Source organism: Mustela nivalis, assembly GCF_964662115.1.
Source record: "Mustela nivalis genome assembly, chromosome: 15".
NCBI lineage: Eukaryota > Metazoa > Chordata > Mammalia > Carnivora > Mustelidae > Mustela > Mustela nivalis.
The window spans coordinates 80,587,243-80,608,584 of NC_139034.1; the positions used below are offsets into that span (position 1 = coordinate 80,587,243).

At 41.2% G+C, this 21,342-nt stretch overlaps 1 protein-coding gene across 8 annotated transcripts in view; it reads left to right on the forward strand.

Moving 5' to 3' along the window:
* TPP2 (tripeptidyl peptidase 2) overlaps positions 1-21,342 on the forward strand; it is a 70,261-nt gene that overhangs the window by 41,326 nt on the left and 7,593 nt on the right. For 2 of the 8 annotated variants that reach the window (XR_014303243.1, XR_014303244.1), the window contains exons 16-27: positions 1,080-1,186; positions 2,765-2,919; positions 4,285-4,401; positions 4,640-4,740; positions 5,340-5,436; positions 6,257-6,394; positions 8,326-8,570; positions 8,820-8,898; positions 10,986-11,024; positions 16,514-16,665; positions 18,817-18,913; positions 20,139-20,280. Coding sequence is in view for 4 of the 8 variants with exons in the window: in XM_082700704.1 (XP_082556830.1) it covers positions 1,080-1,186; positions 2,765-2,919; positions 4,285-4,401; positions 4,640-4,740; positions 5,340-5,436; positions 6,257-6,394; positions 8,326-8,570; positions 8,820-8,898; positions 10,986-11,024; positions 16,514-16,665; positions 18,817-18,913; positions 20,139-20,269 (1,458 nt within the window). In the remaining 4 variants the exon portion in view is untranslated. The remainder of the gene's footprint in view (positions 1-1,079; positions 1,187-2,764; positions 2,920-4,284; positions 4,402-4,639; positions 4,741-5,339; positions 5,437-6,256; positions 6,395-8,325; positions 8,571-8,819; positions 8,899-10,985; positions 11,025-16,513; positions 16,666-18,816; positions 18,914-20,138; positions 20,281-21,342) is intronic. The other 6 variants (XM_082700704.1, XM_082700702.1, XR_014303241.1 and 3 more) reach the window with 3 other exon arrangements.

Consider the following 21,342-nt stretch of genomic DNA (forward strand, 5'->3'; position numbering starts at 1 on the left):
AGGACGAGAGTGAGATGAGAATCCCGAGGACAATGGGGAGTTCTCAGTGAACGGTCGGTCCCGAGTGGGTGAGCTGGAAAGCAGTCATCGCGCAGCAGGTGTCAGCCCAAAGGAAACGTGGGGTGAAATTCGGGAGATCAAGAGTGACAAGAGTGACAATTTCTCTGGAGAAATTGTAGAATGCTGAAATTCTCAGGCAGATTTTCCCTGAAGTCCAGTAGGATATTAGACAAGATAATTTTTAAGATTCATTAATCCGCTGAGATATCGTCTCCTTCAGGAAGCTTTTCCACGAACCAAGTACCTTTTATGTCTTTTCCACGAACACTTCCTGTCCACCCAGAGCATATCACTTTAAAGGTTTCTGGTGGTTTTCTGTCCTCGTGAAACTGGCCAGGGCAGCGGAGAATGTTGTATTTGTATATGTTGTGTATGTATTTGTGTTATATGTTGTATGTAGTATTTGTTGTCTGTTGTATTTGTAGCTCATAACAGTGCTTCATGTAAACACTAGGTGCTCATTAAGTGTTTGTCATACTGATTAGAATTTGTCCTTTGCATATTCTCTAGTTTTCCGTAGTAGAATGTTACACGTTTGACCTTTGTGTGTCCCTGGTTTCCTACAAAAGTGCTATGAAAATAGTTTTCTTCTTTCCTTTGTCTTTTATGGCATGAGGTGTTCTGGAGCTGTACAAGGGGTTTAATGCCAGTCTCGGAGCTGGAAGACAGTATCAGTGACACGAAACATTACCTTTGATTTTAATAGTTAGGACTCATGATAGTTCAGATTCTAATAGGGAAATCCTGTGAATGAGGGAGCTGTAAATTGTGTCTTTTAGACAAATTGTAATATAGACAAAAAGAAAAATAATCTACACTGGGCTATCCAGAACTTCTATCACTGCTGACATGTTGCAAAAATGAGATAATGTTGTGCACACTGTTTTGTGTCCAACTTTTAAATCCCTGTGTTTCTTTCTAATCAACGGGTAAGATCTAGAGTACCAGTGGGCTCATGATAATAGAGCCTTTTTGGGTGACAGCTTCTCATTTAGCCATTTTTTTTTTTTAATTTTCAGAGTAAATGAATCATCACATTATGACCTAGCTTTGACAGATGTACATTTTAAACCTGGTCAAATTCGAAGGCATTTTATTGAGGTTCCTGAGGGTGCGACCTGGGCTGGTGAGTAACATTTGAGTCTGTCCTGACCACTTTCTTCATCTGCCTTCTATCTCTGCCAGGATTACGTCCACAGGACGCTTGTATGTCTCTAAGCTGTGCTTCTGTCATAACAGTACTATATCCGACACCCTATATTTGCTGTTAAGTTTGAAATATTCTAAGATCTCATACTCCTTTGCACTGGTTCTTACATCAAATCATCCAGGTTATCTGAAGATGTTTTAATATTCAAGGTTTTAACTTAGTTTAGAATAATACCTTATCTGTTAATGATCAGAGTCAGAGTTGTATTGTTGAACAACTCTGGGCTAGCTAATGCATTTAGGGCCCCATGGAATTGTTGAACAGTGAGCTCTGATAAAATGTACATGAAGAATACTAAAGGAAAATCTATGATTAATTAATATTGAATCTGATATCTTTTCAACAGTAAATGCCAGTAATTATAATGCTCTAATTATGACTTGGTTGGTATTGAAAATAATTAGTTTTTTTAAAATAGGAATTTATAGAATAATCTGGAATGGATGTAGCTCAGAGCTTTCAGCAGTCAGATTAGAAATGCACCGGGAGAGAGGGAGGACATGGGAACATTGTGTTCTGAGGGTCTAGACTTGGACTTACAAAGTAAGTTCGAGGACTCTTCTGTCCAGCATGGTAACTGTAGTTAACTATTCTGAATTATGTGTTTGAAATTTGCTAAAAGTCAGATCTGAAATAGTCTCACCACCAAAAAAAAAATTGGTGTAAGTATGCAAAGTGATGGATGTGTTAACTATCCTTACTACAGTAATCATTTTACAATGTCTATGTATATATCAGATCTTCACAGTGTACACCTTAAGCTTGCTGAACATTATTTGTCAGTTGTGTGTCAATAAAATGGGGGATAATAAAGCAAAAAAAAAAAAAAAAGTACTACAGATGTATCCTATTTCAAATAATTAGAAATACTGTCCTAACACTAGATTTTTTATTCTTAGCAATTGATTAGGTTCACAGAGCTCTGCGCCCACTTGACCTTGTGAACCAGAGACGTAAGCCTTGCTTTAAGTTCCCTGTATTAGAGTGGGTGTGCATTAGATAAGATGCTGATTCTGCTTCACAGTGATTTTGGTTTTGTCTCCAGCTCGGTCTCAGAATAAAGCTGAGGATGTGTAGTTGATGGTCATACTTTCTAGAAGTAGACAGGAGGGAGAGACTAGGAAGTTACCACTGAAACTGAATAAATAGACACGGAATTTAGGCATCCTCTTTTATCAGGAATTGGTTGGTTTCTAGCTAAAAGCAAGTTTCCCCATAGCACAGAGGGGCAAAGGGTTATAAAAATGACCTGATTAGGGTCATTGTGTCCGTCCATGGACACCTGCTGTTCCACGGTGATGGAGCATAGCGGTTGTTCATTCTGATACTGATTTGTTTATCTTCCTCCCCTTTCATGTCGGCTCTTTGTTTTTAAGGAAATATGCAGATTTCTTTTGAATGTATCATTTTATTCTTGAGATGTTGCATTTTAAAGAGCTGGAATGCAAACAGCCACGTGTCCGTTTACAACCCGGCTTCCTCTCCTCATTGTAGAAGTCACCGTGTGTTCGTGTTCCTCCGAGGTGTCAGCCAAGTTTGTTCTTCACGCGGTACAGCTCGTGAAGCAAAGAGCATATCGAAGTCATGAGTTCTATAAGTTCTGTTCCCTTCCAGAAAAAGGAACACTGACTGAAGCTTTTCCTGTCTTAGTAAGTTTTTAATTACCAATTTGAAATCCCCAAAATGATTTCTTTCTTTGATTTTTGGTATGGGCTAAGCCTGAGTATTGGAATTTGATTTCACAGTTTGTATTCAGACTGTACTGGGGCTGAATATTTTTATTAATGCTGAATAAGTGAAGTAGGAAGGTGGGTAGTCTCAGTGGGATACTTGAGACCAAGTCGGAGGTAAATATGAATCATTTGAACTCTTCAATAAACATAGTCAAAGGAAAGTGCTGGTCTGCTAGATTGTGATGGCTTACACTGCAAAGCTTGATTGGAACGGTTTCCTCATCACACAGGAGATTATTTCCTTAAGTTTAAGATTGTTCTGCTTGTTATTTTATTAATGCCCAGCTGTCAAGACTGCCGGAGGCTGTTCTGCTGTCTAGGTAAAGCTGCCACTGCTTCCCACCAGAATGGCCTCAGTGTGGTGGGTCCCCACCCTTTCCTGGGCTGTATTCTTCCTTCATGGGAATGGAATGCACTGATGTTCTTTCTTTCTTTTTTTTTTTTTTTTTTTAAGATTTTATTTATTTATTTGACAGAGAGAGAGAGAGGTCACAAGTAGGCAGAGAGGCAAGCAGAGAGAGAGGGGGAAGCAGGCTCCCCGCTGAGCAGAGAGCCCGATGCGGGGCTTGATCCCAGGACCCTGAGATCATGACCTGAGCCAAAGGCAGAGGTTTAACCCACTGAGCCTCCAGGCGCCCCTTGATGTTCTTTCTTAAGCCTGCTGCTTCATGTGGTCACACAGTGCTCCCATCTTTCCTGTGTCTTTTAGGTCTCTGATGACTGCTGCTCGCGCTCTGGTCTGTTAGTGTCCTCTGACCCGTCTTCAGACTTCATAATGTACTGATCACTACAAAACCTAATTTAAAACTCAGTACTAAAAACAGTTTTTGTTTTTAATTTTTGTAATAGGGAGAAAGATGTAAAGGAGCATAATTTCATTTTGTTTTGATTGCCGGGCGGCTCTGAGCCCCAAACTCAGCTGTGGGTGTTGACTGTGCCTCATGGAGCTGTGGTGTACCTTTTCTTATCATTGTTGTTCTTATCATTTTTCCTTTGGTCTGAAGTTTTTATTCCGGTTTGTTTTCACTATTATTTTGTTATGTGCTCCCAAAAGCTGCCTCTGATCTTCTATGACAAGCACCGTAGGAGCAGAGAGCTGTGTATTTAAGCGCCTGTACTCTGTCTTTGCAACTGTAATTGTATAACTCCACGCACAGCTGTACCAATAGGAAAAGTCTGAAAGCTAGACTTGCTTTAAAACACTTACTATTTATATTCTGTAATTTGAAGGGAAATGAGAAAACAGATTTACATATTTGTAATTTTTATTGTTCTTTACAGGGTGGGAAAGCAATTGAGTTTTGCATTGCTCGCTGGTGGGCAAGTCTTAGTGACGTCAATATTGATTATACCATTTCTTTCCATGGAATAGTGTGTACTGCTCCTCAGTTAAACATTGTAAGTTCCACATTTCCATCATTTTTAATGTCAGTTATTGGTGTTATTGAAAAATAATCTCACTGGTTTTATTTAAACGTTAGTGGGGCAGTGGTTCTGAAATAACAGTAGTCTTTGCTCATGGACGTTTATAAACTTGGCATTACAGAGGTTTATTTTAGGTCCAAATGTTTTTTTTTAAAATGTGGTTTATTATCAGTAAAGTTTGAGAACCTAATTTAATAAATATCTTTTGTAGCACGCATCGGAAGGCATCAATCGTTTCGATGTTCAGTCCTCCTTGAAGTATGAAGATCTGGCTCCCTGCATCACCCTGAAGAGCTGGGTCCAGACACTGCGGTATCATTGATGTGTTAGGGCTTCCAGTGTCACGCATCGGCGTGGTGGGAGCGGGGACATCTCTTACCCTCTTACACTCTGTACATCATCTCAGTGCCGGAGATGAAAATGCAGTTTCGGACTCGCAGCCTAGGCATCCTGGCAGCTCTCTAAGACGCAGCCCCAGCAGTAGCTTCGAGCCTTAGGTAGCAAGTGCGTGAAGCTCTCAGTGTGGCATCTGCACGACCCCTCCTGTGACATGTCCTTGCCATCTGCAGTTTGTGGACAGGAGGCTGCAAGTCAAAACCTGCCTGGCCTTAACACTGTTAGCGCTTGTTTCCCTAATGTTGGGATCCGGTTTTGTTAAGAGCTATTTGTGGACACTTGAAAATGTTTCCATAATATTGCAGAATTTAAACTAAAGATTACGTATTGCCATGGTTCAGTCAGTAAAGAATTCTGGAAGCTGATGATGAAAATATTATAAAATCTACCAAGAAGTACAGAGCTTAAAGATGCACATTGTCACATTTTGCTGTGTTATAGATTGTTGATTATGTTTATTTCTCTCAGTAAATGAACTCCTGAATCACATTACTTCTGCATTTGTCTAATTACAGCCCACTGAGTGCAAAAACAAAACCTTTAGGATCAAGAGATGTGTTGCCAAATAATCGTCAGCTTTATGAGATGGTCCTGACATACAACTTTCATCAGGTGGGTGTTTATGTAAGAAAGAATAACCTCAAAATGAACTTCTGTATTTTTTTCATGAATCATAAAGTCAAAAACGGAAGGACAAGGAATTCAGTATAGGTGTGTGTGTGTGTGTGTGTGTGTGTGTATGTATAAAATAGAGGCAAGTAATTAACACTGGTTAATTTGGAATTAGTCTTTGGGAAATTATCATTTCTGATGGTCCAGGAACTATTCAGGTCTGAAGTCATTGACTCTGATTTAGTAGCGACCTGGCCTTTGGGCCTTTGAGCCTTAGTTTTTGTACTCGCCTATTCAGAGGTACCTGTCCAGTGGTTGATGTCTCATCAGTGCCGGATGCTGTCTGATTACGTTACTGGGTCTGGTGGTTTTCCTCTGAGGCAGGCGCTAAAACAATGAGAAGTCAGAATAACCCTTGAGTTGAATGAGCACTAAAGGTAGTTGAGGCTACTTGTAAATGTAGAATCCAAGAGTTTATGTAGGATCAGTAAGATTTTGGTGAAACTCATTGAAGCATAATATGAATTTGGTTTTAATGTTGAAATGATTGATTTCAGTGAATTGTCAAATTTCAATTTTATGAAGTGATTAGAGGTTCAGAAGAATATTTATTAATGCTTAAAAATAGCTAGGTTTGTATTTTTAAAATATTGTGAAAGAAAAATGCCTTTAATTAATGCCAAAGTATTGGATGTTCTACGTTTTAAAATTGGTTACCAGAAGAAAATGTTTTTAATACTTGTAAAAATATCATCAATAACAGTATTACAAATCTACATTAAAAATCATATAAATCATATTATTTATTGTTTTTTTATAGCCCAAGAGTGGGGAAGTAACTCCAAGCTGCCCGCTACTTTGTGAACTACTGTATGAATCCGAGTTTGACAGCCAACTGTGGATTATATTTGACCAGAACAAAAGACAGATGGGTTCAGGAGATGCCTATCCACATCAGGTATAAAATTGGCATTGATTTTTGGAATTAACTGAGGCTTTCCCTGAACTAATGAATCTCTGATTTCTTATTTATGATAATTTTGGTTTTGTGGATTTAGGTGTTTTTTTGTTTTTTTTTTTTCTTTTAATGCAATAGTTTTGTATTTGGTTCTTTGACAACTACTAGAAACTCAGTTAGTTGTCTTGACAGCCTCTCAGCTGTGTAGGTCAGCTAAATCAAGTTGTGGGATAGAGGAGTGCATGGATGCAGCTTGCGAGCACTAGCCAGTATAGCCACTTTTTTTGTTGTTTTTTTAAAGATTTATTTGAGGGGGTGAGCAGAGGGAGAGAGAAACTCAAGCAAACTATGCACTGAGCGCAAAGCCCAACATAGGGCTCAGTCTCCTGACCCTGAGATCAGGTCCAAGCTGAAACCCAGAGTCAGATGCTCACCAACAGCGCCACCTAGACCCCTCTGGTGTACCTTTTAATTTTAATTATTTTTTCTTTCTCCCCACTGCTTCCACCACATGAAGGCTGAGAGCAAATCATCTAAGATGATATTAGCATCTTGAAATGATCCATGGTCTGAACAGGATGAAACGCACTATATGGCAGTGCCAAGTGTTTATTAGAACTTCCAGATTGATTTCTTCCTGAGACAGCTGTGTACTCAACACAGTGCTTGGCACTATTGTATGAAAGGAGAAAAACTTTGAATCACGTAGGGTTTTTCGTTTGCTTTTAAGATTTTATTTATTTGAGAGAGAAAGTGAGTAAGTGAGAGAGAGATCACGAGCAGAGGGGGCAGAGGGAGAGGGAGAAGCAGGTTTGCCACTGAGCAGGGAGCCCAGTGCGGGGCTTGATCCCAGGACCTTGGGATCCTAACGTGAGCCGAAGGCAGATACTCAACTGACTGAGCCACACAGGTGCCCCTTAATCATGCAGTTTATAGAAGTTTCATCCCTGATTAATACATTGTCACAAAGAAATGAGGTGTTTCCTATAACATGTATAATTTTATGCCAAATAGTGAAAATAATTTGTGCAGGTTTTTTTCAGTTAACTAGTCAGGGAATGATTTCCTTTAAGCCGGGTCACATCGCAGTACAGATTGGGTTATTGCAGTGCCATTACTTTATTGCTTTTAAAATCTCAGAGGAAACGGCGTGCCGTGCTCCTGGCAGGTTAGCTAGGAGGAGCCGAGTGGGTCTGTGCTCCTCCATCTCTGCCGGTTCCGTCTGTGATAAAGAGGTGTGTGGCACTTTGGTTGTGACATAAAGATGACCAGTTGTGTATACACACGTGTATATATTTGTCTTAGGTGTTATATGGCACTTCAGTTTTGCTCGTTTTGGTGGTGTTTTATTTTTTTTTTTTCAAAGATACTATTTATTTATTTGACAGAGACACAGAGAGAGGGAACATGAACAGGGGAGTGGGAGCGGGAGGAGCAGGGAGCCCCGTGTGGGCCTCGATCCTGGGACCCTGGGATCATGACCTGAGCCGAAGGCAGATGCTTAATGACTGAACCACCTGGGCACCCCTTTGGTGGTGGTTTTTGCGTGTTTCTGAGGACTCACGAACTAGAGGAACATTGCTTTTATGAGTCTTGAGAAGACACTGACTTAGCTGAGAGTATGGGCGTAGCCTGATGTGGGAAATTGAGGGCTCAGGAGCCATACCTGCCTTCAGCTCCTTTATCCTTTATTCTGCACGGGGTCTTGGACTGTTCAAGTGATGTTCCTGGGCCTGCTTCCTCACCTGCACGTTCAGGCCCTTGTGTGTAGGTGTTTGCGTGTGTGCGTGCACACGCACACTGTTCCTCACGTAGTGTAAGTGCTCTGTACGTGGTAACTGTTCCCGTTTATCCTCTTACTATAATTTCTGTTGACTTGGCTATAATTTCTGTTGACTTTTCTTTTTCCAAATGTTCCTTGTCTTTTTTAGTATTCTTTGAAACTGGAGAAAGGAGATTATACAATCCGACTACAGATTCGTCATGAGCAGATCAGTGATTTGGAACGTCTTAAAGATCTTCCATTCATAGTTTCTCATAGGTTGTCTAATACCTTGAGCTTAGATATTCATGAAAATCATAGTCTTGCACTTCTAGGAAAGAAGAAATCAAGTAATTTGACATTACCACCCAAATATAACCAACCATTCTTTGTTACCTCCTTACCAGATGACAAGTAAGTGATAGTGTTGCTTACACTTAATGTGTCTCTACTGCAAGTTTTTCATGTGAGCTCATTACATTGAGCTCAGTTTATTTATGTTGTCAACCATTTTAGAGTAAGATTGTTTCTCCCTTTGTTTTTTGAAAACCGAGCTATGGGAATTATTTCAGAATGCAATTGTTTTGATGTTTGGCCCCTTGATTATCTTTCTGAGACTTTCTCTTTAGTTCCTTTTATTTCTCTTTTGAACTTTCTTATTAGAATACCTAAAGGGGCAGGACCTGGATGCTACCTTGCAGGATCCTTAACATTATCCAAGACTGAACTTGGGAAGAAAGCTGTAAGTATCTTTTTTTTTAACACTGAAATTACCTATTCCAAAATTTCCATTCCTTTAAAAGATGGGAATTAATCCCACACTTAACGCATTAAAGAGAAGCTCTTCCTGGGGAAAAAAAAAATTGAGTAGTGTTTTCCCAAAGATCAATTAATATTTGATTGTATTTTAAAATATTTAGTTTTTTTTTTTTCTAGGCCTAAGTACTTGGGCCCTGAACTGGTCCTACCTTACCTGGCTAATATACCTGAGCTCCCTTTGAAACATGTAGGTCCAGATTAAACTTGCCTTAAGTGAATGGGATGTTTGAAGTTAAAACATTTTATGGAATTTTAACCAACATAATATTGTGGATATAAAAATGTCGGGTCTTGGGTTACTTCTAGAAAACCAGTCAAAACATTTCTAACGAGCAGTATTTTTCTCACTTGTACAGACCTTTCTATTAGTTAGAATTTTCCGTAATTGTGTAGATAATTAGGAGATACTTCTTTTGGCATTGCCTTTTATTTTATAGCTTTAAAATTATGCCATTAAAAACATGTTTCTGGTTGTTACATTTTAGAGATAAACATTACAACTGGATAGGTACTTATTTTAACTTTTCCATCTGTTTTCATTGCACATTTATTATGGGAATAGTGTTAACGTGGATCTGTCACGTTCTGTCACACGCTAGCTCGATGCAGATGAAGTTGTCATTCTTACAGTTTTACATTTCTCCTTAGCATCAGATCTTACATAGTGGTCTCCTACCTGATGCTGGAATCATAAATACCCACACCAAGGTGGAATAGATTTCTTGCATCTTAATTGAACCAGAGGTCACTTACTGCTATCTTAGAGGCATAACTTGGGAATTCTGTGCTTTGAAAAAACGGTTTGCCCTGACATTTCTTGAGTGTCATTTCAGTCAATACTGCAGTTGACCCATGAATGACACGGGTTGGAACTGCGCGGTCAACTTACATGTGGGGTCTCTTCCGGTAGATAGAGTAGCGTACTGTAAATATATTTTCTCTTCCTTGTGATTTTCTCAATAACATTTTCTCTAGCTTACTGTTAATCTAAGAATATATATGAAATAATGTCACTTGACTGTGTATGTATTGTTACGGCTTCCAGGCAACCGTAGGCTGTTTGTAGTTAAGTTTTGGGGGAGTCTGTACAAGGATTTTCAACTGGGTGGGACAGTAGTGTCCCCAGCCCCCATGTTGTCTAGGGGTCAACTGTACTTATTTATAGATACACTTTAGTGTCATTTGAAGTTAATCAGTAGTCAACGACACTGGAATTCATAGATGTACGGTCTTTTTTTTGTAGGCTTCACTTCCTGGGCAGCAGGGCTGCTTCCAACTGTGGGCTCCCTGAATGGGGAAATGGGGTTCTCACCCACATAACTCTTCTCAGGTGTCTACTTCTTGTGACGGTTATGACAGAAAAGCGTTGTCACTGAAAGTGCACTTTTAGCCAGTCAGAGGTAGTTACTACTTCCTAATGTTCTTACAGAGGCATAAACTATAAAAGAATGGGATTAACTGTAAGCTATTTACCAGGTGACTATTTACCGGGTCGATTTTCTTGAGAGAGAGCAAAACCTAAAGGCATAGAGTTCATTGCACTTGTCAGCACCTTGTTTGTTTAATCTTACCTCATACCGTGCGTTTCTCACTGGTTTGGTAGTTGGGAAGGTGAGTGTTGTTTCACTTCTGCCTTTCATGGTCACCTTGAATGTGATGATGCTTGGGCATGTGTGATTGTTGTGACTTCCTTGAAATCAGACTCTGGATTGTCAGCTACAATTTAATGTTTTTAAAAGCTTTTTGATAACAGATTTTGCTGTGCTCAATTTTTTAAATACAGAGTTGAAAACATTTGCCCTTAGGCATAACCTATTTAATTACATTTTTATTAAAGTGAAAGTGGCAATGTCGCTTTCTTTAAAAGCCTGCCATTTTGATCGTAGACCTGACCCTTCTTACGGAGACAAATGCAGGTGGGACATAAACTGGAAGACAATTAGACAGACGGTGTCTCCATCCCGTGTAGATTGTGCATGTTTTCTTACAGAATGTCCTTCTAACTCCCAGGGGCAGTCTGCAGCAAAACGACAAGGAAAATTTAAAAAGGTACTGATTGTCAGTTCTTGAAAAAGATGTCTTAAAGCCTTATTTGCATATTAGTTAAACTTCTTTTCTGTCACCTATTATAAATCGTTAAAAACATCTCTCTCTTAGTTTTCTTTCTTTAAGTTCTGCAGTATAGTGCTTTTAGCTTGTCAGTGTTGACGTACTGCTTTCCTGAAGTTTTTTTCCTGCCATAAACTGCTGGAAGGACCCCTGTTTTATGTGTGTCTAGAAAAAAAATTTAATGCTATTCATTTCTTAGCTACAAATATGCCAAATGGTATTTGAAATTTTACATATCTAAAATCCTACAGAGAAATGAATGCAATTTTTTTCTTAGCTATATAAGTCAAAACAATTCTTTTTAAAGTCCAAAAACTTTTTTTTGAAGATTTTTATTTATTTATTTGGCAGGGGGTGGGGGCCATCCCAGGACCCTGAGACCATGACCTGAGCCAAAGGCAGAGGCTTAACCCACTGAGCACCCAGGCGCTCCAAAAACATTCTTAAATTGGATGATTTGATTATTAAAATACTGTGAAGGAATTTGAAAAAAAGTTTCTTCCTGCTCTTGCATCGTCATGCTGGAGGAGCAGAGACAGAGCAGTGGGTGGTGGGAACAGAAATAAGGACTTTCCACCCCAGGTTAAAATTGACTCTAAGAATACAAACAGGCTTAAGACATAATTTCCCTACAACTTATTAGACAATCTCTGATTGACTGCGAGAGCCAAATTTCACTCAGAACAAAAGCAGAATTCTATTCCTTAGGTACTTAGTGGAAGGCATATACATACTCCGCTGTCCGGCTTCATTCAGGATGTTGCTGATTGCTCCTGTTCAGACGAGAAGCATCGTTAAGATTTTGTGTTTTAAGGTATAAATAAAAGATAGGTCTTTCTTAATTCGCAGTGATGTGAAACTAGGGATCACCATTTTAGAACAGATGGAGTGCGTTTATTTATTTTTTTTTTTAATTTTATTTATTTGACACAGAGAAATCACAAGTAGGCAGAGAGGTAGGCAGAGAGAGAGATAGGGGAGGAAGCAGGCTCCCCGCGGCGCAGAGAGCCCAACGCGGGGCTCGATCCCAGGACCCTGGGATCATGACCCAAGCCGAAGGCAGAGGCTTTAACCCACTGAGCCACCCAGGCGCCCCTGGAGTGCGTTTATTAAAGAGAACTTCTGTAATGTCTGTATTGTTATGTAATGGTAAACACTTTATTCAAACAAAATGCCCCACTGGGAATCCTCTTTCCAGTTAAAGGAATATCTGCTTCACTGTGGGCTGAACGTTGCGGCCTGTTTCTGAGCCGTGTACATTCATTTAATGAAATATAACCAGCTTTAACATGAAAACAAAATAAAGTAGTAAATGTCACTCATCAGACTCATAAAACAAATTTCTTTTTATTTATAGATTGTTTATCTTTGGGTCATCCTAAAAATAGCTTGAAAGCCACTGCTTTAGAAAATGAAGAAAAGGTTTTCTAGGAGCCCATTAAAAATAGAAGATGCTTATCATAAAAGCATAGCTGGGGTTTTTTCTTCCTATTGTATATTTTGGGGTTGATATTTTAGGGAGTTTTGGTGGATTTTGTTTGGATCAGGTTGTATAAGATAGGAAGCTATTAAGTGAATAAGAAATTTATTATTTGATGGTTAGGAAAGCTTTATATATAACAAACTTGGGCAACTAGAGTTACCTCTTCTCGGTTCTCCTGGTCTTACAGTCTCATTACCAAAAATATATATATATTAATTTATTGCCAGACAAAATGCCAACCCAGCTTTTGGTGCATAATCCTCGATGGGTTTATCCTTTGGGTCTCAGTGACTTTTCATTTGGAAAATGCAGGTTACCTTTTTTAGGTTCATTTTCATATGAAAGTATATAGTTACTTTTAACAGATGATAAATAGCATTCCAGTATGATTTTGATCTTTAAAATAGCTGTTTTAGTTTGTATAAAGATATTAAAGTTTTGAATTTAGTTAATAATTTAAGAACTAAGGAAATTATAATTTTTGAACCAAAAATTAAAAGGCAGTATGTTATCCAAAGAATAATTATGAGTTTTGCAGGTAGATTTGACTTTCAAGGATATTGTTCAGACACTGTCAAAATGCTTGGTGAATAGCGGAAATAATACGTTTTTTAGAAAAACTTACTGTTAAGTATCTACTATAGAGAACTTCAGCATTTCTGATCTGAAGATTGCTCTTGGCTCGCTTTTTAAATCATAATCAAAATTGCTCAAGGCTTAATGGTACAAAATGATTTCCATTAAATTAACCCTATACTAAGTCCTTGAGAAGCGAGTTGAAAAAATACTGACCAAAAAAAGAGGTGAACATGATAAAACAAAAAAACCCTCCATTTTTCTTTTGATTAGGAGTTAAAATTACCATGTTTGTAATTTTGAATAGTAATAAAGTTACTGTCCTCAAATATTTTTAGGATTATAGTAACAGTTATAATTGCTAACTTGAGATATTTAATATATAAAATGCTGATCACAAAACCCTGATTTCCTCCCTAAGATCATTCTTCACAAACTCTCCCTGTCTCTTATGCTTTTAATCTTTAGTGATAGTTTATGACTATCATGGTACAGGTTTTCTTTCTGTTTATAGATCTTTCTTAGAGTTTATTGTTAATCATAAATTAAGTTTAATGGATTGCTTATTTTAAATTCAGTTCTGTGTTCTCTCTTCTGTACTCAAACATAATAGCAAATGCCTTACCTTTGAGCTTCAGAAGAGGCATTGCCTCACAACAGAGACTTCCTTCCCATCCTGAAAGTTGCCTCTCTCCCTAATCAGTCAAGGAGGCAGGGGAACTAAGGGAGGCTCACGTTAGGTTAGAATCAGCATGGACTGTGGGGACTCCTCCTCCAGGCAGGCGGCATCCCCACGCAAGTACAGTGGAAGTACAGGACTGTGTGAACAGAGGGTAACTGTTGGGGGCTGTCTCTGCCCCTCGAATTCTTCAGTATATTCATCTGTGCTGCACAGATGATACTGAAACGATCAGTTCCCGTAAGAGCTTCGTGGTTCTTCAGCAACTCTGATCTTGCAGACGCTTTTCACCCCAGCAGTGCCCACCTAGAAAAGTGAACTCAAGAGGAAGGAAGACGGATGGGTAGCAGGGTCCTAAGGAGCTTTTCCAAGCAGAGCCCTACTGCTTTGCCCCATCCCACACTGCACAGGCAACCTTGGCTTGCAGGTGCACTGGCTCCTGGCCTCCGAGCATGGTGCTGAGATGCCTGAAAGTGGGTTTGTGTGGTTCTGTCACAGGAGAGGTTTTATGGGCACTTCACCTGAGTCAGACTGAAGGCACAGTTACCGTTTGATGGTGGAAGGCTATTAGAACTACTGCATCAGTGGTTCCTTATATTTGCTATTATAATTATACCCCAAAATAAAATATAGTTGCGAAAATTGTTAACATGGGCATATGCACATTGTATTTACACCTAAAAATCCTGTTTAGGGCAAGATGGGGCTTGCAGTATTATTTTTTTGTCTCTACCTGTATAAAGTTTTTTTCTGAAATTACTATGATTAGGAAAATAAAAGTTTTGGTAACATATTTTTCCCCAATTTTAGAAATGTTAATTTAAACAAAAAAGGTTTTAATTAAGCATTTTTAATATAAACTTGAAGCTAGAATTGGTGAAATTGACTTTGTCTTTTAATGAAGGGCAGCTAGTTATTATGCCAGAACCAGAGCTAGCCAGTCTGAACAGGATTTCATTTCCCAGACACTGCCTTAGTTTTCGCAAGTGGAGATTTCCGTGCTTTAATAGAATAGATCAAAATAGATGTAATTAGATATAAATACACATTTCTCTGCTCTTTTCAAAGCAGAACTTCTCAAAGGTGCTCTCTGTGCTGCTTTACTCCCTGTTCTCCGTGCATCTTTCTCGGGCGGCCCTCACCCCCACTGTCCACGGAGACTGCACGTCTCTCGTGGCGGGGACCAGTCACTGCTGCACAGTTCTGCCACCGTGTCCTCCTGCCCCTGGCACCCCCTCCGCTGTTGTCACTGGTGGATCACTCCTCTTCCGTCCCGCTGGCTTGTCCAGGGAGCCCCTCTGGTGTCCGTCTCCTTCACTCCCCAGCATTCTCTGAGACCGCGGAATGCTTTGGCTCCAAGCCTGGGCTTCCTCCTCCCCTCCCCCGTCCTGCCCGGTTTCATTTGTCCCCTCGTTTTAAGCATCATCAGCAGGCAGGGTCGACTCTGCCTTCATGGATTGCCCGATCCGTCCATTTCCTCCTCTTGTACAGCCTGCTCTTAAGTCCGAGCAGTGTTGGGAATCCAGGCTCACCGCCTCACTTGTCTTCCTCCTCGCCTTCCACCCTTTACCGTCCATTCTCCGAATAGTAGGAAGAATTCTTAAAAACAAACCAACATTGCTCATCCATATAGGACGCAGAGTCAGGAAGCAAAAATAGAAATCTTGACTCATGTTCACTGCCTTGCCTACAACTCCCCTGCATTTAGAATAAAATCTGTATTTTGGTCCGATGGTCTCAGCCCCGCCGCCTGTGGTTGCTGCCCCCGTGCCCAGTGCGTCCCGCCGCACGTGCCGGGTGCTCAAGCTCAGGGCTTTGCACGCGCCCATCTGCCGTCTTCACACGCGTCCTCTCCTCAGTTGGGTTAATGAAGGCCGCCGAGCCTCATTCACATAGGTCGCATATTCCCTGTTCAGCGGGAATTCCCGGCACCACTTGTCCGCGCTGTTCCCACCTCCCCGAGTAGCCGCTCTCTGTCCCTGCGTCCTGTTCCGCTTCCTGCACATCCGCGGGGTCCTCTGAGACCCCGAGCTACCTGATGTTGTCTGTCTTCCCCCACCAGGACACGCTCCCAGGGCGAGAGAGGGCCTTGTCTGCATGGCTGTCTGCACCTCTTAGAGCATTAAGTGGCATGTCTCAGGCCCTCAGAAAGTCCTCTTGATTGAATGAAGAAACTTCCCTTTAAATTTATGTAGAAAAGAGGATCTTTTTTAAAATTCCAAGTTATTTCCTTCCTTTCTCAAGTAGAACAAGTGAAATCTTGGTAGTAGTCTTTGGTAGGTAGTACTGTCTGTAAGAATATCGCACACACTCATGGAGGAAAGTTTGTTCTTACCTCCACTATTTTTTTTTTTTTAAGATTTTATTTTTAAGTAATCTCTACACCCAGTGTGGGGCTGGAACTCACAATTCCCAGATCAGGAGTCGCACATGCCATTGACTGAGCCAGCCAGATGCCCCTTACATAAACCTTTATTTTAAAAAGGATTTAAAAGCAAGAGTACTTTAAAGTTTGGGAGAAAATTCCTTTGATCACAGATTGGGATTTTTCATGTGTTGTAGCCCTTAGGATCTGGAATATGATGTAGCACAACTCAGGGCAACCTGTGTTCTGAGATACTCAGTGTTGAAGATGATTTTAAAATATGTAAAATTAAGTGTGTTAATCTGAGACTCTCTCCACTTTCATAGGATGTGATCCCTGTTCATTACTACTTAATACCTCCACCAACAAAGACTAAGAACGGCAGCAAAGACAAAGAAAAAGATTCAGAAAAAGAGAAAGATTTAAAAGAAGAGTTTACTGAAGCGTTACGAGATCTTAAAATTCAGTGGATGACAAAGTAAGTTTTAGTGGATTTTCGGCCTCTATTTACTTTTATTTTCCCAGTTAAAGCAGTGTGGTGTATCTGTGCATGGACTATATTCAGAATGTTAACGGTGAGTGGCAGGGTTACAGGGGGTTTTATTTTAACCACTTAATTCTGATTTGCTCTTGGAAGAAAATTTTACTGGAAAGCATAAAGAAAAAAATAAAAATCACCTTTTTGCCTCCTCTCCAGAGGTAATCATTGTCCTAGGATTATTTCTCTGTAGTTTTGCATGTAGCAGTGTGAATGATGTTGTGTCCTAGTTTTCCAATTACTATGTGATTTTTGGCATTTCTGGGGTCATTTAATAGTCCTTTAAAATACCATTTTAATGACTATGTGGTTTGCAGTCCTGTGGATGAAATGTAACCCACTTAAATACTCTAATTGACATTCACTTTTATATCTTTTCTCTGTGGTGCTGTGATGGACATTTTTACACATGTAGTTTCTTTAAATATCCATCAGATCACATTTTAAAAGTATAATTATTGAGAATCAGTATTATTAACACTTAAAAATTGCCCTGCTATGTTTTGACATATTGCCTTCTAGAGGAATATCAGAATTTCTACTCCCTCCAGTGGTGTATGGCGGAGCCTGTGATGCCGTGGAATTGGAAACGAGGCCTTGCTGATAGATGGCGAGAAAAGAAAAAGCCATTATCGTGTCTTAAGTTGCATTTCTTAAGTTACGAAACTTGAGGCTTTTAAAAACTGTCACCGCATTCTTGTCAGCTGAACGTGTCTTGTGCTATTTTTCTATTGGGACATCAGATTTTTCATTTAACTTTTTAACATAAAAGATATTAAGGCTTTGCTGTACTTGTACACATTTTCCCTCAGCTTATTTTTTGACTTTTAGCTTACTTTTTACATGGTGGAAATTTATTCTCTGTAGTCATAGGGGTTGCTTTTTCCATTTGTGTTATGCGGTATTTCTGTCACCACCGCGTTCCTGTGGGAGTCCTCGTCAGCTGAACGGGTGCGACCTTGCAGTCCTGAGCTGTTCTAGAGAACAGACGTCATCGTGTCATGAAACTAATTCCCAAGGATTGAGCAGTTCCAGGGTCCGTCTACATTCAGGCTGACCTTTGCACTTAAAACTAGGCTGTATCTCCACCAGAAACCAAAGTCTGTAAGTCAGTCTCCGATCGATTGTAGGATGTCGTAAACAGCTGAAAATACCGTGTAAATCCTTCAAAAGCGAAATGGCAAAGGTTGACGTCTGGCATGGCAGTGTGAGGAGTCCCAGGAGCCCACTTCTCTGGAAACCAGTGAAAATCTTTTTTTTTTTTTTAAATCAGCCTTTTAAAACCTCCGGAGTTGATGTAAAGGCATACAGCAAAGGATGAAGAAACATCTGTAGTTCAGGGAGAAAAGTGAGAGTCTGTGGTACTTGAGCCCAGGCCGCTCCCTGCTTCCCCACTGCAGCTCAGGGACCAGGCCGCCTGCGGCCGGAACACGGGGCGCCCTCGCCCCTCGGCTCCCGGACAGAGGACTCTCTTCCGGGGAGGAGCTGCCGGGCATGTGGGAGCCTCACGCCGAGACCTCCGGAGTGATGAGTGGATGTTTGGGGTGGAGGGGAGCAGAGGGCCTGCCTTGGGTATGGCACTGCTGAGACCACTAGGGCCCCTGTCACCCCCGCCCAGGAAGTGGTTTCAGGGCAGGCGAGGGAAGCCAGGAAGAGCCTGGGCCACTGCTCCCCTCACCCATGCCGTCAGCTTTATTCAGCTTCCCCATCCAGGAGCATGGAATGTCTCTTCATTCATCTGAAACTTCAGATTTTTCAGAAAAGTATACGTTTTTCTTATACATTATAGACATTTCTAGAGCTTTTCATCTTTCTTGCTATTTGATTGTTTTTTCCTCCTCTCTATACATTTATACCTGGCATATATGAAAACTTGATGCCTCCAGTTTGATTTTTTTTTTCTAGGTTAAGCATATTTATACTACCTGCATATAATGATAATTCTTGTCAGTAAAGAAACTTGTATTTCAGACTGATGCTTTATGTTATGGACTGGAACTTTAAAGCAATGTTAAATAATAGGGAAGACAAAAATTGTTTTCTTTCTAACAGAAACGAAATATAACATTTCTCTCTTTCTTATATACATAGGCTGGATTCTAGTGACATTTATAATGAATTGAAAGAAACATATCCTAATTATCTTCCTCTGTATGTTGCAAGACTTCATCAGTTGGACGCTGAAAAGGTGGGACATGTCCATTCTTAATATTTGAGTTTTTCATTTTGTTTGTAACATTAGGTAAAGTTTATACGTTGAATAAAAGTGCAGCCTTATATTTGTCTTTGCTCTTGTCAAATGCAAACATTCCGTCACATTGAATGTTCTGTTAACTGTTCTCATTAAGGTAAATATAGAACTTAGCTGTTACTATGAGTTCAGCTTAGAATTCCCGCTCCTGTTTTTGGTCAGTGCGAGGAGTAGCAGGGAAGATGTACCCAGGGTTGCTTTTCTGCCATTCACCTCCAGGGCAGGGGTCCTGGCCTGCGGCAGATGCGGCAGATGTAAACACCTACAGCAGAGGAACAACTCCTACTTTGCATTAACTTTGTTACTGTTCTAATTTTCAAGAATTGGCCATCGTTCCAAACTGTCTTAACAGCTCTCCTTAATAATGTTGGCCAGTAGGGAAGCGCAAGCCATGAACAATTAGAAATTATCAGGGGTTCAGAGTGAATTTGAAGGTTGAAAGGAAACCTCCAAGACTCACAAGGGGAGCACCGCAAGCCCCGCGGTGATCGTCGTGAGACTCCACTGGGTCTTTTCTTGTCTGCTCCCATCTTTGTGGTTTTAATAATAAACCAGGGAGAATGTTCCTCTGCAGGTGCTTTTTTCCCTTCTGTTTTCATGTGGTGTGTGACTGGAGTAATGGAGCCAATTGGGTTTCTAAGATGCCCAGAAAAGGAGTTGCCTTGGTAGAAAACACTACATTTCTGGGAATCTTTATCGGGCTTACCCTCGCCATCAAGTCCCAATGGGGAATGTGTCTTGGGTATTTTCCCATCCAAGCTCAGGTTTTCTGGTGATGCTGATGTTGTGGCAGTCACAGGAGGGACAGCACCAAGCGCCCTGGGCTGTGAGCAGACTGCCCCGCCCCCTCTATGGGTTGTGACTGTCATGGTTGGGACGACAGAAATGAAGGGACTCGTTGATACATCCATTTCTTTATCTCCTTTTTTTTTTTTTAAGATTGTATTTATTTATTTGACAGAGAGGGACACAGCGAGAGAGGGAACACAAGCAGGGGGAGTGGGAGAGGGAGAAGCAGGCTTCCGGCTGAGCAGGGAGCCCGATGCAGGGCTCGATCCTAGGACCCCGGGATCACGACCTGAGCCAAAGACAGACGCTTAACGACAGTCCCCCAGGCACCCCGAAACATCCATTTCTTATTTCTTCTTTTTTTCCTCCCTAGGAGCGGATGAAAAGACTTAATGAAATTGTTGAAGCTGCGGATGCTGTTATTTCTCATATAGACCAAACGGCCCTAGCGGTTTATATGGCCATGAAGACTGACCCCAGGCCCGATGCAGCTACTATAAAAAAGTACCTAACCAGTAAATAATCTTTCTTGCATCTCATTCTTAGTTACTTTTTTAAAATTAATGAGAGTATTCTTCTATTCCGGCTTGTTCTGTCCCTGGAGTTATCAGTATTTGGATGTTCCACCCTTAGCTATTTCGTGATAATTTTCTTAGTTGTTTGAGATGAAGCAGAAGAGAAGCAGCTTGCTTTCTCGGCCGCCAGGTCCGTTGTGTGGAGAGACTTGAGTAGCTGTGACCAGACAGTCCCGCCCCTTGGGGGTTTGTGGCAGCTGGACGTACGGAGCAGGCAAAAACGATTAATTTCTAAACTGTTCATTGGCCAATAGCATGAAAAGCCCAGATTTAGTTTGTAATGTCCGGCAACACAAATAGAAATAAAGTCGGGTTGAAACCGTCGCCAGCAACTTGAGGTAGGAGCCGGTGTCACGTATTGCAGGGGTGAGGGGCAGGGGGTTATGGTTGAGCTGTAAGAAGCCAGCGCAGGCGTGAGCAGAGCGGCGTCGCCGGGCGCGGGTGGGCGAGCTTATGGCTCCGCCCGTGGTGCGACAGTCCCTCAGCCATCCGCCCGTGGTGCGACAGTCCCTCAGCCACCGGAGCCTCCGCCTTCCTTGAATTCTCAGGACCGTATGGCGGGAGCGCTCCCGGCAGCAGCTCTCCCTCCTGCCCCTGGGTAATCTTCACTCAGGCCGTCACCTGCAAGGGGAGAAACCGCGCGTCTTCCTGGAGCTGCTACAGCCATTCCCTCGGCCTCAGGCAGGCGCTGCTCTGTGGAGTCCTTGATTCCGAAGCGCCGAAGCTCTGGGTGTCGCCTCGCTCGTTGCAGCTCTTGGCAATCTGCACGTCGTAGTTTTCGGGCAGAATGAAGGTCCTCAGACTGGCTTGTGCGCGTGACCTGCGCCCTCCCCACCCTCTGAGGGAATCATTCAAACGTGGCTGTTTTGTTGTTGTCCATTTCTGACACGCCAGTGACGTGCAAGGAATTATTGGGGATATTTGGAGTATATTACCTCATTTAAACTGCACCTTCTATGTAACGTGCCAAGCAGCGGCCTTTTTACCCGCTGGCTGCCAAGA